The 16,800-nt window shown below is 38.0% G+C and overlaps 1 protein-coding gene across 3 annotated transcripts in view; it reads left to right on the plus strand.

The window, feature by feature from the left end:
* The window catches only part of CDKL5 (cyclin dependent kinase like 5), a gene marked incomplete at both ends in the record, with an annotated part of 79,796 nt that overhangs the window by 44,229 nt on the left and 18,767 nt on the right, over window positions 1-16,800 (plus strand). For all 3 annotated transcript variants that reach the window (XM_084306590.1, XM_084306591.1, XM_084306592.1), the window contains 4 exons: window positions 2,543-2,732; window positions 7,320-7,400; window positions 10,564-10,724; window positions 13,650-14,676. In XM_084306590.1, the coding sequence (XP_084162716.1) occupies window positions 2,543-2,732; window positions 7,320-7,400; window positions 10,564-10,724; window positions 13,650-14,676 (1,459 nt within the window). The remainder of the gene's footprint in view (window positions 1-2,542; window positions 2,733-7,319; window positions 7,401-10,563; window positions 10,725-13,649; window positions 14,677-16,800) is intronic.

The following is a 16,800-nucleotide window of genomic DNA, read 5'->3' on the forward strand; positions in this document are numbered from 1 at the left end:
AACATCCAAAATCTGCTCACTTTGAAGAGCCTCAGGTAACCGTTAGTGGAGGGCTCTGTACTCCTGGATGACAAAACATTGCTAGAAGCTAGTGGATTTTAGCATAACATATTTCTAGATGATAATATGTTTTGGAGAGTCTAAGTTGTGCAGCAGTACATTACAGTACTCCTGATTAGTAGTTATTAGGAGTAACTACTTCTATTAGAAGTAACAGGAGTTACTTCATTTCTCCAGCCATCTAATTCTTGCATTGCTCGCCTGTTGTGCTCTGGAAGATTGATCGTGCCAATCAGTAGAACAGGAGTCTTGAATCTGACTTTCCAAATGAAATTGTTTGGTCTTACTCTGCCACTTCATAAGAAATTAGCGTTTTCTGTTTGACTACGGAGCAAATAATGGAAACTTCCTAAACAGTGATTCAGGTTACTGTATTTGTGTTAGCATGGAAAGGTAATGGCCCTGTCTAAAAGGAGTTTTAGCCCATTCCTCAGTTGAAACTCTAGCTCATTCTCCAAGGCCCTGGGCTACAGCAGCATACCTTTTTCCAACTTCAAATCTTGATGCTCAGAAGCGTGCCTTTTAAAGGGTTGCAAATAAATAATAGCTTGTTTTACTGTCGTAAAAAGGTAGGATTTTTTAGTTAGATGCTCATGCTCACAAACTGGTTTGCTAACAGATCCTCAGTTTGTCCATGGCCATTTCGTTGTCAGTGGTCTATTTCAACGGGGGCAAACTTTGAATTTGTGACGATTCCATTTGTCTGGGGACTGCAGTGTCTCATGGCAGATTCAGAAAGGCAAACAGTTCTTGAAATGTTGGTGTCCCATTTCAGCCTTCCTGGCTACCTTCAACTCCTGCAGTGCGCATCTCAGTGGGCCTGTGGTTTCACCTAGGCTACTGTCCAGCTAGAAAAGCTCTCTTGCCTTAACTTAACTAAACTATCTCAAGGGTTACAGGGTCCTCTGATCAAGTGCCCTCCCCATGAAGTGAAGTAACTGATCGTGAGTGGTTGCAAGCAGGGAAAAGTCTGACTTTTCTTCTTCAATCTAAGGGTATGCTCTCCATAAATACCTTTATCCATCAGCATAAGGAAGGAATAAAGGGAATAGATTTAGGATAGGATTTATCAGCTGCAACTCCAGGAATAGGCAAGACAGCTGTAACTTGAAAATGTCCTGAAACAGAGGTTGAGTCGTCAGATTGCAAGTTTCAGAAAGAAGAGAATCAATGAAGTATGTTTTCATTTTAGTGTTTCTTCCTGTCTTTATTCTTGTTTATTCTTTTTATATGCTTTTTTTTTGACCTGAGAGGAATTCCCCCCCTCATTCTGCCCAAAACCTTGACATCCAGAAGAAATTCTTGGCACAAGTTGAGTGTTTACAAAACAGCTTAAATCTGTCAAGCAAGAACATGGGCATACAGAAAATGAGGTGCTTCGGAGCACTAAAAGCCAAAAGCATGTAACGCATTAGCTGTTGCGTGATAGAGATGGGCTGCTAAAGAAGCTGACCAAGGAGCAGAACCGTAGAGGGAGAATCAGAAACTGTCCAAAAGGATTCTGCTTCTTCAGCATTTGTTGCCGTCAGTCTGCAGGTTGCAATAGTCCCTCACCCTCTCCTCCTCATACAAACATCCATTTTCTGTATTACAATTTTCTGCCCTGTGTATCTTAAGTCTATCATTTTTCCTGACCATAGCATCCTTATTGCCTGTTCTTCCCTTAAATACCCCTGTATGCAGTCTCAAGAAAAGCTGTTGTAGCCCTTTCCAGTGTAATATGCACACCACTGAGCCTTGTTTCCAGCAAGCTCCCTCCACCTCTTCGTTCCTGACCTAGCTTCTTTTGTCAGTAGCTGTTTAAAATACAGGTGGGTGCCATCCACCCACCACACAACGTTGCCTGCACACAGAGATCGCCCCTCCGAATTTCTCTCCAAAGCCCCACCTGTGTGCTTCCTTCAGGGAATACTTATTTTGTGATGCTTTCATTTTGTCCTCATCTGTGGTTTTCAACTGTTGAGTAGTTTCAGAAATTGCTTCAGGGACGTTCTGTTTTCTCTCCAGTTAAAATTTGACTGTATGAAGGCTGAAACAAAGATTGCTTATTGTTTCTGTCCTCGCAGTGACCAGATCCAGTGTGTCTATCAACCTGCTAAGCACAACAGAAAAGGCAATTTCTATAATGCAGAAATACTGTATGGTCATTAACCTCTGGATAAAAGGGAAGTTTGTGCTAGTTTAACTTTGGTAACAGCATCTTGGTCAAAAAGATTATTCTCGTAAGCTTTTTATTTTTTTACAAAGGTAACCAAATCCCTGGGGGTCCTTGAAAATTCCTGTCCTGTCTATTGACGTCAATATGTCAAGCGATCCAGTGCGGAAACAGAGGACTTGGTATATGAGATGGCTTCTTTAATGTTAAAGTTTGTTTTTCTGAGCTGTAAGGAAGCAAGGCATGGAAAATACAGCCAATAAACGAAAACAGCTTAGTGAGAGGATGGTGCCGGTGGGTGAAAAACATTGTACTTTAACTTTACAGAGCCCCATATGGAAAGGCTGTGGATATGTGGTCTGTGGGCTGCATCCTGGGCGAGCTGAGTGACGGACAGCCCTTGTTCCCTGGGGAAAGCGAGATTGACCAGCTCTTCACCATTCAGAAGGTGCTAGGCCCACTGCCAGCCGAGCAGATGAAGCTCTTCTACAGCAACCCACGCTTCCATGGCTTGCGGGTAAGAGAAAGCTTTGTTCTTTTTTTTCCTCTTATAATTTACTCACACAGTATTTACACTATTGTCATTGTTGCTGTAAAGGTTCTTTTCATTTAGAGTGTTATCTGCTGCAAGTGTTTCTGTGCAAGTACAGGATATTTAGATCATGAGGCATTCATAATTCAAAGTCAAATTCCAATTATACCATTATTGAGTTGGACAAGTAAGTTAATTTTACTATTAAAAGCTGATTTAAAAAAAAAAAAAATGTTTGGCTTTTTTTGTCATGAAAGTTAGTATTGATACCTAACTTAGCATTGCTGTGCAAGCTGTGCACTATGAAGTTTAACGGCACAGCTGTCTGCTCAGGATGTGGACAAATTATGACTGTTTTCTTAAGGCTACTGTGATGGCGAAATTTGGGTCATGGATACTGCTGTGATGATAGGGGAGCTTTTTACCTTTTTACTTGTATTTCTGGAGATTTGATAGAAGCTGCATGAGTCAGAAAGCTTGTTGTTCCCCTTTCAGGGGCTTGCCAATGCCGTGCATTGACGAAGACTCAATAGAATAGAGAAACTGCTCAAGTTGGAACACGCAATGTGGCAAAACCCCAGATGAAATATATGATAAATAGCTCTGTTACCTTTAATAGCACCTGGTCAGTGGTTGTGCTTGCTTTTTCTTGAAATTCAGTGGGGTTTTTGTTTGTTTTTTTGTTTGTTTGTTGTCGTCATTGTTTCCAGTAGTGAATGTTGCTTAGGTGAAATGATGATCTCGATGAATGGTATGAAATTGTTAATATAAAATCCTATAAAGACACATACTAAGGTTTTAGGAGACCTGATCTGTGCTAAAGACTGAAGATCTGCGTTTTAGTCTGTCAAAGAAAAAACAGTGAATGAGAAATGGAAAGAGGGGCACCTAACTGTCTTAAAATGTGTTAAAGTTTGCGATAAATTAGGCTTAGCTGATGATGACAGGAAGATTAGTATTTGGCTTAAGGTGTAAGGTTAGTTATTTTAGCTAGAAGGATAGCCAATTCCTAAGAATTTTTGATGAAGCTTGCAGGCCCTATGTCAGAAGTTTCTAAAGAACAAGCATTTCTTGCAAGGTCCTATATGTATTTGATCCTGTTTAGAGCCAGGCTGGACAGGATTTTCTATTTAAAAAATATTATACCCCTTATCAGGAAAGCTTTAAAAACTGTAAGCAAAATAAATAATTATATCTTAAATATTCTTTTATTATATTATAGCTGTCTAGTGTAATCTTATTTGGATAAATACTTTGCAGTGTCTTAGGATGCAAATGAAGTATCTTTGTTTTGTAGCTTTAAAATACAGTGATTCAAGAAGACAGCATGGACTAATGTAATGTAATTAGCACAGGGTTGAGAGTCATGAGTCCCTGTTCTCATCCTGGATCAATGGTTTATTGCTCGGCCTCAGCCATGTTGCTGCCTGTTTATCCTCATCTCTGAAGTCATACTGTTGATAACAACACTGACGTATGCCTTGTAATAGAAACTAGTTGTAGAATACTGAAGTGAAGCCTGTAAAATGGCTTAAACATGAAAAATACTAAAAAATGTTGGTTTGGAATATGATATCCATCAGTTAATGGGGAAAAAATGATTCCATGCTATAAGACAACATTAAAAGTACAGATTTTTTTTTTTTTTGAATAGCAGTGCTTTTAATGGTGGAAAATTTTCTGTTACATAGCAGACAAGATACGCTGTGCTCATGCAAATTGTTGTGCCGTGATTATGAAAATTGTTATTTACAAGCTGGATTTGGCACTGGCTGTTCACAAGTTGGAAACTAGCCCTTGAAGTAGAAATGTTTATCCATATGATTATCACTAGGCTTTGTGAATCTCTACCGTAAGTACTACCCTATTGTAGCACACAATTTAAAAAAAAAAATCTAATTCAAACATTACAGCAACACATGTGCATTTATACAGATGCACATTTGCATACTTCATGTTTTCTTCCTGCTTGTTTCCTCCACATGCACACACACAGAGTTTTTGTCAGTCCTGAAGATTAGGGAGTACTTAGTGATCTCTCTTCTGTCCTTTTGAGAAAGCAAATATCCACGGTATGTTGAAGACCCAAGGTAATACAAGATCAGAAAGTACTAATAGGTTCAAGCCTTTATGGAAACATGAATGCTAATGTAGGGCTTTAATATTATTCTACAGATTAATTATAAATAAGCTGGAGAATCTGAGCAAACACAGTGAATAGCGATTGCATATTACAGCTTTGCATTTCTTTGGCATGTTTTCATGTTTCCCTAACCATTCCAGATGTAAAATCTGATTTAGAATGGTCATTCTACACGAAGACAAGAATATCCTCTTGGATAGACTGAGGAAGAGCTTGTTAAGAAAGATGAAGACTGTTTATTTAGAAGAATATTCTACCTAAAACAAGTTAGTGTCTGCTGAAAATCTGTTTGCTTTGTGTAAACAGTAGTGGAAGTATGAAAGGCTTGGTCCATCTAGGGTGCTATCTAAGATCAACATAGCCTTGGACTTAAATAACTAAATAAATCCTTAATCATTAGGAAACCACTTTAAAAGCAAGCAAAGTAAAATGAAAAATGCAGAGACTATTTAGGAACACATTCAAATAATGTTCTTTTATTTTCCTTCAAAGCTCACATAATGAAATTTATGAAAAGTAATGCCAGTACAAACAGTGGATTGCAATTCATAGTGATCTAACACTTACACACATGCAGTTTGTGTGCAATCCATTCAGCTTCCATATAAATACCTTTTTGGAAAGGGAGGGTTGTACTGCTGGATTACTCTTGAAAGCATAGATTTGGAGGTAGCATTTACTCTGAGGGGAGGTATGCATGTAAATGTATGCACCTGTATGTGTATATATATAGCTGTAACAATCTCTAGATGTGAGAGTTAAAAAATGCACAAGTGAAAGTGAAGATATGAAAGTCTTTAAGACTTCTTGCTTGTTGACAGACCATTTATTTTGCATATGTGTTTATACTATGGAAAACACGTTCGTTTATTTTCATATTTGTTGGGTTGTTTTGTTGCTGTCTTAATCACTGACGTGAATTTTGTTGTTACCTTCTATTTTCAGCGGTGTTAAGTATAACTCAATATTTTATGTGGGTGTATTTTATGTATGGCTTGAGCCCACTGGGACATACAGTGATGGCTTTTTGTGCATCAGGTATGTGATTGCCAGAAAACAAGACCAGCGCATGTTCCCTGTTGTCAGTACTCTTGCTTTGATGCGTTAACTTAAGAGGGCTATTTAGAAAACACACAGTTAAGATGTGGATGGGATCAAGCCAGGCTGCAACTGAAACACTTTTGCATACTATTAGGCAAATGCCACAACTCTGGGAACTGCTAACAAAGTATCTGGATCTCAGCTGCGTTGTTTTGGATAAACTGTGATTAATGCCAATCAGCTGGCTGGCTGTTGTTATGTTTCGTTTCATTTTTCCAGAGGCTTCTCTGGCATTCAAATGTGCAGTTTACTCTAAAATTCAGAGTAAGTTGGATCCAGGAGGATTTTTTAATGCCTATCTTGGATATCCAGCTTTAATTTCTAATTCTGAAAACACTGGAATATATGTGCTTAGCATTTAAATTGGAAGTTACTTCACAGAAAGGAGTTTACCTATTTGTTTGGTGTCAGTTCAGTGCATGCCATAGTCTGGAATTGGATCTCTGGTGTCTGTTTCTTTTCAACTCATTGTACTTGACATTATGTCAAGTTTTGCACACAAATATTGAGTGCATTTTCTTCCATTTGATTAAAAAGAAGAAAAGATTGTTTTTATTTCATTTGACTAGTGCCTTGTTTACAAGGCAAACAAACAACCAAAAAACATAGTCAATCAATTCTGTGTTTTTGTTTTTGTTTTCTTCCTTGAATCTTTCCTGCCTGTGTTGTTCTTTCCAGACAGTTAGGACTAGTTTCAAATACTGCCTTCATCTGGTTTTGTCAAGACTGTAGCTGACAAAAGATGCCCTCTAGCAGTGTGTACTACTTCCCATGATGTTGCCGGTTCTTACTGCTGCATGATCACAGGAATAATCCTGAACCTTAAACTTCTGCATAGTTGCCATTCTGGTTTTGTGATGTTTTCCACTTAAAAAGCATTTTCAGAATTGTCTCTTAATCTTTGATATTTAATTAGTACTCTATTTGTGCAAAAATAATTTTTCTCGAAACTATTTTAAATTATTTGGGAGGGGGATATTAATTATGTTATTTCTGAATCTATTTTAAACCACCCACCTCATGTCAGTCATTGTGCCACGAGCACATTTATAGATCTAAGTTGATGACTTCTTGTTTCAGAATGGTTCCTTGACTGCCCTACTAATCAAGAACACTTTCTTTGGTTAAGTAGATGCATATTGTACATTAGCAGTTATTTGTTTCATCCTAATGTTTTGTAACGTTTCAGAAACCTGTAACTTCTTCAATGCATATGATTTCCATTAAGTTACGTGTTTTTATTCACTGAGGAGGTTTTTTTCAAATATTGTGTTCATGTATACCTTGTTTCCATTCTCAGTATATTTATGCTGTATTACTTTTTACAGTTTCCTGCAGTCAATCATCCACAGTCTTTAGAGAGAAGATACTTGGGAATTTTAAGTGGTGTATTGCTTGATCTTATGAAGGTAGGCAAATGTATTTATTTTCTGTCTGTAATATATAGGCAAATATGTTAGTGAATTTTTAGCTTAAATCTTAAAAATACTTGTGAACTTCCTTTTGAGATATTTTGATCTCACCATGGCTTATAGGAAGGCCTGATATTTCTTAGGAATCAGGAAAATATCTTCTGCAAATGCCAGGAGAGTCTGTTCAAATTTGATTGACTTGATAAGCAATACATACTCCAGACAAAAGAACCACCATCATTTGTGGCAATGTGCATTCACAGTGACAACCATTCAGATTCACAGGTTATGTTAGGAATGCTGGTGGGTGAGTTCTCAACCTGTAATAAATTTAGATAAATCCGCAGTGAAAGAGGATTAGGCTTACCTGAGTTGTTGTGAGTTATCCATTTGTTAATGGATAAGCATGAGGACATGGACAGTTGTTAAAGATAAACTTCATGCATGGTAAACTTTTTTTTTTAACCTGTCTGAGGACTTAATTTGCTTGCTACCACTCACATCTTCACAGCATGCTCTTCAGTCCTGTTTTGGAACAACTCAGTTCCCCATGGCTCAACTAGGATACAGTTTCTTGCTGGCTATCAGGGGAAGCTGGATTTCCTCAAAATGGCCAAACATTGTAAAACATTCTGCTATACATTTCTGCCATATTTCTGGGTACGCAGCACATACCCACATTGTTGTACTGCAAAAACTTCACAATGGTAAGCTGCAGTACAACCCTCCCATTATTTCAGTCACAGTAAGGTGAAAGGGCGAGCCATAGTGACAAAAATTAAGCGTAGAATCAGTTTTCTGTTTTCTAGTTCACATAAACCTTTTTTTTCCTGGCATCATATTAGCTGTAACTCAAGCTCTAGGAACATATATCACAGAACAACAAATTCAAGATGATTTTTCAGACTGTTGCTACACATGCTGGGGGTTGCTTTTATTTTCATTTTATCCTATTTGTTATATGTTATATTCCAATGTCTGTTGTGTTCTTTTGATAAAAGTTGCAAAATGAAGTATTGAATATTAAGGAAGCATAGAATTACAAGGAATTCCATTCCATTATTATTTAAGAAATTCCTTTCAACTTTCCTCTTCATATTTCTCTGCACAAGGTGAGAAAGGCCAGGCATGTCCTAGAGGGGCTATTTCATTTTCAACCCACAGTACTTAGTTCAGAAGCTGGAGCATTGTTAACGAATGAGCAAAAGGCTACAACAAGAGAACAGAAGAAAACTGTGGTTAAGTTGCATGCTGTAAATGCTCTACATATTTTCCTGTATGCCTGTCTCTTCTCCAGACATTGGGCAGTCTGGCACATGTCCACAGTTGGTGTGTTCCTCATTATCTGCATTCTCAGGGACCTCAGGTCTGATTGCTAGATTACTGAATAACCCACACTCCAACTTAAGTCAGCTAAAGCTGACATATGTATCTGTTTACAGAGCATTTCTGGACTAGGTGAATGAAGAGTCATCCATTTGATGCTGTTGCTTTGCTGTTTCTCTCCTCCCCTCTCCTTCACAAATCATGGTGTTCTGCAAGCACAGGTTTGGGAATTGGAAGCTGGTTTTGCATATGCTGACTTGGGCAAAAAAAGTTGAATTATCTTGTGCTTCTTCATATTATCTGTCATTCAGTTGTCTCCCTCATCCATCAGCAGACTTTTTTTTCTTTTCTGAGCTTCCATTTGCTGCTGAGATCCTGTAAAATCAAGAGATTCTACATGATGTTTCTTACTTGATTTATCTATAGCTAGACTTTGGCATTCCTAATGTCATCCTCTGTGCCAAAGCAGTGCTTTTGTATTCCTCCTTTGTATCCTGTCCTTGGCCTTATACTTCTTATATATATACCTATTTTGCGTTTTTGTTCTTCAAGCAGCTCCCCATTTAGCCAAGCTGACCTTGTGTGAAATTTTGTGGTCTTCCACACAATGAGATGCTTTGTTCCTGCACTCTCAGGAAGTTTTCTTTGAAAATCAAGTGGCTCTCCTAGACGCTTTTCTTCTAATAGCAGTTTTTCAGGTTATTCTGTCCAGGAATCCCCTACAGAAGCTGAAGTCCGTGATCCTTTATTTGCATCCTAACCATAAACATCTCAGGATTGCTACATCTCTGACTATCTTCTGTGACCAGTACTTTACCATTAGTGAACAGATATGCATTTTGTGCGTGTATATGTATCCTTCTGCATATACACATACTGTTGTTCTCTAGTGAACCTATATAACACCTAAAAAAAATACCAGTTCTTTCTAATAGCCATTCAAACTTTTATCCTTGCTGACAGTCATGCATGTTCAAGTATTCCAAGGTATGTGACATATAGCCCTATTCCTGCAAGGAACCTTTCAAAGTTATCAAAATAATCAACCAAATATTACTTGGTTTTGTGATTAAATGTTCTCTACATGTCAGAAGGTCTCTTTGTTTAGAAACAGCAGATCTAACAGAATTCTTATTCTGAGTACATTGTAAGCAGTTTAAATGATTCTTTAAAAATATGTGGGGGCTTGAACTGTTACTGAAGTAAAAAAAAAAAAAACACAAAACTGTTATATTTGTATATTTTAAAAAAATGCTTACTTTAAAGGAGTTTTTTTTTATATCTATAAGATGGTTCCTATATGCTTGTTCTGTTTGTAAAGCCTGTCTCATTGTAGCATTATATTACTGGTAAATTTAGTATTTTTCATTCTAAACAACAATGTTGTAAAGCATATCCGGAAAAGTATGCTTAAAATCAGTGTATTTTGAAAATCTGTAGGCATTTATAATTAAAACATACATACTTTTACATTAGCCTATTTTTGTCTTAAACATTTTAAGCACAAATGTAGAAGTTTATAAGTATGCTTATGTATATCCATTGTGTACATATGTACATATATTATGCACATGTAGAATGTATATAGCATATATATACATCATAATAAGCAAGTCCAATGCCTTCCATCCTTTAAGGAGAGCATAATATTTTTGAAACTGTTCATTTTGTATCATATGTATTTTAATTTAATTAATATATTCTGGCATTTGCATCTAATCACAGGTACTCTAGAGATTAAAAAACTATCACAGTGTTGTTCTTCATTTTGTTACAATTTTGCTGATACAAATGTAGATATTAACACATACACTTTGGGATTTGTTTTCCAAAGAACTTACTGAAGTTAGATCCAGCAGACAGATACTTGACAGAACAATGTTTGAACCATCCGTCATTTCAAACACAAAGACTCTTGGATCGCTGTGGAAGCTCACCGTCACGGTCAGCTAAGAGAAAACCTTACCACGTAGACAGCAACACGTTATCTAACAGGTAAATGTAGTTATGTGACCCTCATTACTGATATTTTCTGTGCCAATGAATAAGTTGCTATCATGCTTATATGGAATATCATCTTTGAGAGAACTAGTTGTTTGACAGTTCAGACACACTGTGATGTATCTACTGCTCCATGTTGCTTCACTGAATAAAGAAGGTAGACGTAGTTTTATTGTATTCTAGCTATTCAAGCTGAATATTTTGGTTAACTTTTTTGCATCGGGCTTAATGCTTCTTGGAAAACAACAACAAAACACATTAAAACCTTTTCTGACATGACAATGGTAAAATAAGTTGGCTTATTATCCATCTTAAAAAAAGTTAGCTTCCTTCCTGAACAACAGTGGGGATTCTGTGGTTTGGAGGTGGTCCTGAAATTCCAAAGGAGTGCTTTTCCATTTGGAACACTGCCTTTACTGTACCTGTGGAAATCTGTCCACAGTTTTGATATTTGAAGTTCAAAATTCACCAAAAAGAAATATGTTTGCATTGATCATGCTCCAAATTGGGGATAAACAGAATTTTGTCTGCAATTGCAGTTATGAATTCAGTCTAGTCTACTTCAACTTAAAGCAGGGTGTATTTGCTCAGTGACTCCCTTGTTGGACCCACATAGCTTGAGAGAGAAGCTACTTGATTTTAATACATTAACAAGACAGGTTTACGTGTGGATGAAATACTTCGGTACAAAGAACCTCACCGTATTCTTTGAACAAAAGCTTTCCTAAAGGTCACCCTCTGAAGTATGCAGAGCTACAGTGGCTTTTAATCCTAGCCATGTTTTTCTTTAGTTCTTCCTGTTACATTAAATATATATATATTCCTCATTTTAAGATTTGGGACAATGATGCTTACAACCTGTACTTTTTCTGAAACAAATACCAAAAAACTTTAGCTGCTCTTCTACGTATTCAGGATAGAAGTTGTCCCATTAGATCTGTGGCATCAAAAAAGAAAAGGTAGGTCCATGGGCAACTTCATGTAATACGAAGGCTTACCTACCTGCTTGATTTAAAATTACTAGGTTCCTTATACTGTTAAGTATACTGTTAAGTTTTAAATCTCTATATACTTCTAACTTAAAAAAAATAAAATAGCCTGGCATTAAATTTACTAAATTTCTAGAAACTGTAATAGAGTATATAATTAGATGACTGAAAATGGGTAGCAATAAAAAAATCTTAAGTGTATCTAATTTTATCCAGTTATAATTACTAACAAGATCTACAAAAGTACAAACTCATCTGTACGGTCAGCTCTCAGTTTATCCCTGTTATCCCTCAGTAATACATGAGTTAGGTTATGATAGGGTTGATAGAAAAATATGTTCATTCACAGAATCACAGAATCTCAGAATTGTCTAGGTTGGAAGAGACCTCAAGGTCATCGAGTCCAACCTCTGACCTAACGCTAGCAGTCCCCACTAAACCATATCCCTAAGCTCTACATCTAAACGTCTTTTGAAGACTTCCAGGGATGGTGACTCCACCACTTCCCTGGGCAGCCTGTTCCAATGCCTCACAACCCTTTCAGTGAAGAAGTTCTTCCTAACATCTAACCTAAAACTCCCCTGGCTCAACTTAAGCCCATTCCCCCTCGTCCTGTCACCAGGCACGTGGGAGAACAGGCCAACCCCCACCTCGCTACAGCCTCCCTTGAGGTACCTATAGAGAGCGATAAGGTCGCCCCTGAGCCTCCTCTTCTCCAGGCTGAACAAGCCCAGCTCCCTCAGCCGCTCCTCGTAGGACTTGTTCTCCAGGCCCCTCACCAGCTTCGTCGCCCTTCTCTGCACCCGCTCAAGCACCTCCATGTCCTTCTTGTAGCGAGGGGCCCAAAACTGAACACAGTACTCGAGGTGCGGCCTCACCAGAGCTGAGTACAGGGGGACGATCACCTCCCTAGCCCTGCTGGTCACACTGTTCCTGATACAAGCCAGGATGCCGTTGGCCTTCTTGGCCACCTGAGCACACTGCTGGCTCATATTCAGCCGACTATCCACCATCACGCCCAGGTCCTTCTCTGCCTGGCAGCTCTCCAACCATTCCTCTCCCAGCCTGTAGCTCTGCTTGGGGTTATTGCAACCCAGGTGCAGGACCCAGCACTTGGCCTTGTTGAACTTCATGCATTCCCTCAGTTCTAAGCCAGCCTAGGTCCATCAAAGCTAACAAGCTTAGCCACAGCACTGCTCAGTCATGGCTGCACTGTTTTGCAGGGCCATCGTAGGTCCAGAAGCAGAACTGTTTTTTGTTTGGTTGGTTTGGTTTGGTTTTGTGTTTTTCTTTTTTTCTGAAAATCTGAATTCTGCAAAAGTCAGGGTTCCTGTGGTAGACCAGGTTTGGGGTTTGGTGTTACAGGGCTTGCTTGGCTGCACAGACCTGAGGCTCAATCCATCTGGATGTCTTTACCAGTTCAACATCCTCTGTTCTTCCTGCTGCATTCACCCACCTCGGACATACTTTATGGAGCATTGATTGGCTAGGACTTTTTGGCCGTGCTGACATGCTTGATTGTTCCACTTTAACTCTGATATGCCAGATTTGTTTAAGACTTTATCTTCAGTGGATACACAGCTGATTTTCATAATGTACTGCTTATAGTAATGATTACACACACGTTACTCACAGACGTGTATTGGATTTTATATCTTTTCTTTTTTCTTTGTTAGCAAAATCCTTTAACCAAAACTGTGTTTGTCTGTTAGGATATAACCAGTAAGAAACAACAATGCACTAACATTTGCAAATTTGTTACTCTAGTGGAGCTTCTGATGCCTACTTCACAGTTGTTCATTTTGCTGCAGATAAATGTTACAGTTTTAAATGGCAGCTCCCTTCTGAAATGATTATGATTTTGTTGAAGTTATTAATGTATGAATGTGTAGTCTGGTATATTAACGTTTCTTTATGCATTTTGATGTAGAAATCAAGCCAGCAAAAGTTCTGCTTTGCAGTCACACCACAGATCAAACAGCAAGGACATACAGACACTAGGGGTTGGCGGCCCAAGAGAAGAGGGTCTTCCAGCAAATGAAAGCTTTTTAAATGGCAACCTTTCTGGAGCTGCACACAGCCCAATGCATACAAAGAAATCGAGCAACCAGCCTGGATCGGGTAACAAAGACCTAGCCAATAACAACATGCCACATCTTCTTAGCCCAAAGGAAACAAAGGCCAAAACAGAATTTGACTTTAACGTGGACCCCAAAAGTTCTGATGGTCCAGGCACAAAGTACCTGAAGTCGAACACCAGATCTCAGCAGAACCGGCACTCGTTTATGGAAACTTCTCAAAGCAAAACCGGGACGCTGCAGCCCGGTGATAAGCATAGTCGCCACAGCTACATTGATACTATTCCACAGTCTTCTAAGAGTCCTTCGTATCGGACAAAGTCAAAGAGCCACGGGGTTCTGACAGACTCGAAATCCGTGGGCAACCTGTCTGAGGCCAGGGCTCAGGCTGCAGAACCGAACAGCAGTCGCTATTTTCCATCCAGCTGCATGGACTTGAACTCCCCCACCAGTCCGACCGCTCCCCGACACGGTGATAACAGAACTTTGCTCAGCCCATCCGCCAGGAATAACCGCAGCGAGGGTACCCTGGACACCCGAAGACCGTCGACCAGGCACTCCAAAACAATGGAGGAGTTAAAACTGCCAGACCACATGGATGGAAGCCATTCCCACTCGCTGTCTGCTCCACATGAATCTTTTTCCTATGGTCTAGGTTATACCAGCCCTTTTTCTTCACAGCAGCGCCCTCATAGACACTCGATGTATGTGAGCCGGGACAGAGTGAGGTCAAAGGGCTCAGAGGGTGGCTTAAACATAGGGCAAGGGATGGCAGCCAGAGCAAACAGCCTGCAACTGTTATCTCCACAGGTGCAGCATAAGTCACTCACAAGGTCTGTTGGCTCCTCACGAGAAGACTGTACAGAAGATACTAATAGGGTTAGTTCAAAATATCACCTGTTACGGAAGACTTACCTTCCTCGTCTTATTTTGTGTGGGAACAGTGTCCTGCTTTCTCTCTCCTATTTATTTGTTTCCATAGTTAGTTATTCATTTGTGGTGTTGTAAGACAAAGAATGTTAGGTGTTGGTTTTCTTTTTAAAGAAGGTTAAATATTTGGAGTGCAAAATGAGAGACCACGTTAAAAACAATAATTGGACTGTGAATACTGTTCTTTCAAGGTACTGAAATGTGAGAACAGAGAAACTGTGAAGTTAAAATTTAATTAGTTCATAGTCTGTTACGTTCTCTGTCATTTTTACTGTATTATTTTTGCTTAATTAACCTTCACATTTTTGTTTTTATTTAGCTTTTCTTGTATGTCTTTCTGTTGTGAATTCTAATCTTAATTTTTGAAGTGAGCTTTTTCACTTGCTTAATAGCAAGACATTATTGATGAAATGGCGTAATCTACCAGAGGGATATCAAAACCTGCAGTATTTCTCCTGATTAGTATGATAAATAACTGGGGTATTTGATGTTGGAGAAGCCACCAGTAAATTGGAGTAAACTGACTCCCTAGCAGCGATACAATGATTACTGTCAATAGTTACCTTACCATGTTATGTTACTTCATTAGTGTAGAGGAAGGGCCAGTTCTCATGTTGATTTACTTCCCTTACATAATACTTAGGAATTATGTAATGTCTTACACAAGATGACTGTCCCCAGATCCTTAAATTGCTATTACCATTGATGCAACATTGGAGCAAAATGGTGTGGAGAGAAGTACATAGAACGACTATTTGTTTTTTAATACACATTTGTGTAATAAAGTGACTTCAAGGGAGAGAAATTCTTGTTCAGATTTGTCGACAAATTGAAGGAAGTCAAAGACCTACAAATATTATTGAAGGTCTAGAAATACGCTTTACTGTAAGAGACTAAACAAACTTCTGCCTACTATGTAAGAAATATGCACAGTGGACTTAATGTAGTCTGCAAGTAGCACAGCACATAAAAAGTTTTCATGTACTGGGTGGCTCTTCAGTAAGAAAAAAAACATAAAACATTTCTTCTTTTAGTATTTATTTATTTAAAAGCACATTAAATAATTATAACATAATTATAATACATTATTTTTGTACTTACCACATCTTCTCCATTCAGGATTATGTGTATTCATTATAAGGAGAGAAGAAAAATCTCATGAGAATAGGAGAAATACAATCTAATTTAAAGAACAATAGCTACTTAGAGAGGATTACAGCTCCATTTCAAAATGAGGTTTTATTTTTTCTTTGTGTAGTCATTTTGTTCTCTCTCCTATTTCAGTTATAAGTTACACATAAGTTAAATTCTTATTCTTCAAGATATTACTGTAGGAGGGCAGTAAAACCAATATTTGACTTTCTGATAAAAGCTCATGCTGCCTTGTATTCTTCAGAGTATCAGCATCTTCTTCTGAATTATGTAGTGGATATTAAATTGATAAATAATTTTATTTCATATTATCAGATCATTCTTTGTCTTTTGACAGCTGGTTGACAAACTTTTATTTTGATAAGAAAAATCAATGTACATCCTAATACTTATGGTTTTGTTCATTTTGGTTTACTTTGCAATGCCTAATCATTTGTAAAGAATTCACCTTTATCTTTTATGGTCAGTGTTTGTAATCTGAAGCCTTTAATTCATTGTTTTAAATCGGTATTTCAACCAGCAGAAGTCTGAAAGGAAAAATACTCTTCTGAAATGTATGGCAAGTCTGTAAATTCACACCTATATTTTTTCATTTGAGTAGTTTGAATAACAAATCAGAATTAAATTAACAATATTCATATGCCTTATGAAGGAATTTACACAAAAGTCATTCTTTGATTTTTTTTTTTTTTTTTTTTGCCACAATCTGTATTACAAATGAAAAAATTTCTTTTCCTTCAGCCTTAGTGAACTTAAAAATTCAGGAATAATATAAATGCTCTCAAATAATCTCTGTTATTTTCCTATTAAATTTTTCCATTCAGTTCTTCTGGTTCTCTCCACTACTGTTCTCTATCTCTGTGCTCACATTTTGTGACGTTTCTGCACTTCCCTGTTGTTAGTTTCTCTTTAGCCATCACT

The sequence above is a fragment of the Netta rufina genome (assembly GCF_964035555.1).
Source record: "Netta rufina genome assembly, chromosome: 1".
Lineage (NCBI taxonomy): Eukaryota > Metazoa > Chordata > Aves > Anseriformes > Anatidae > Netta > Netta rufina.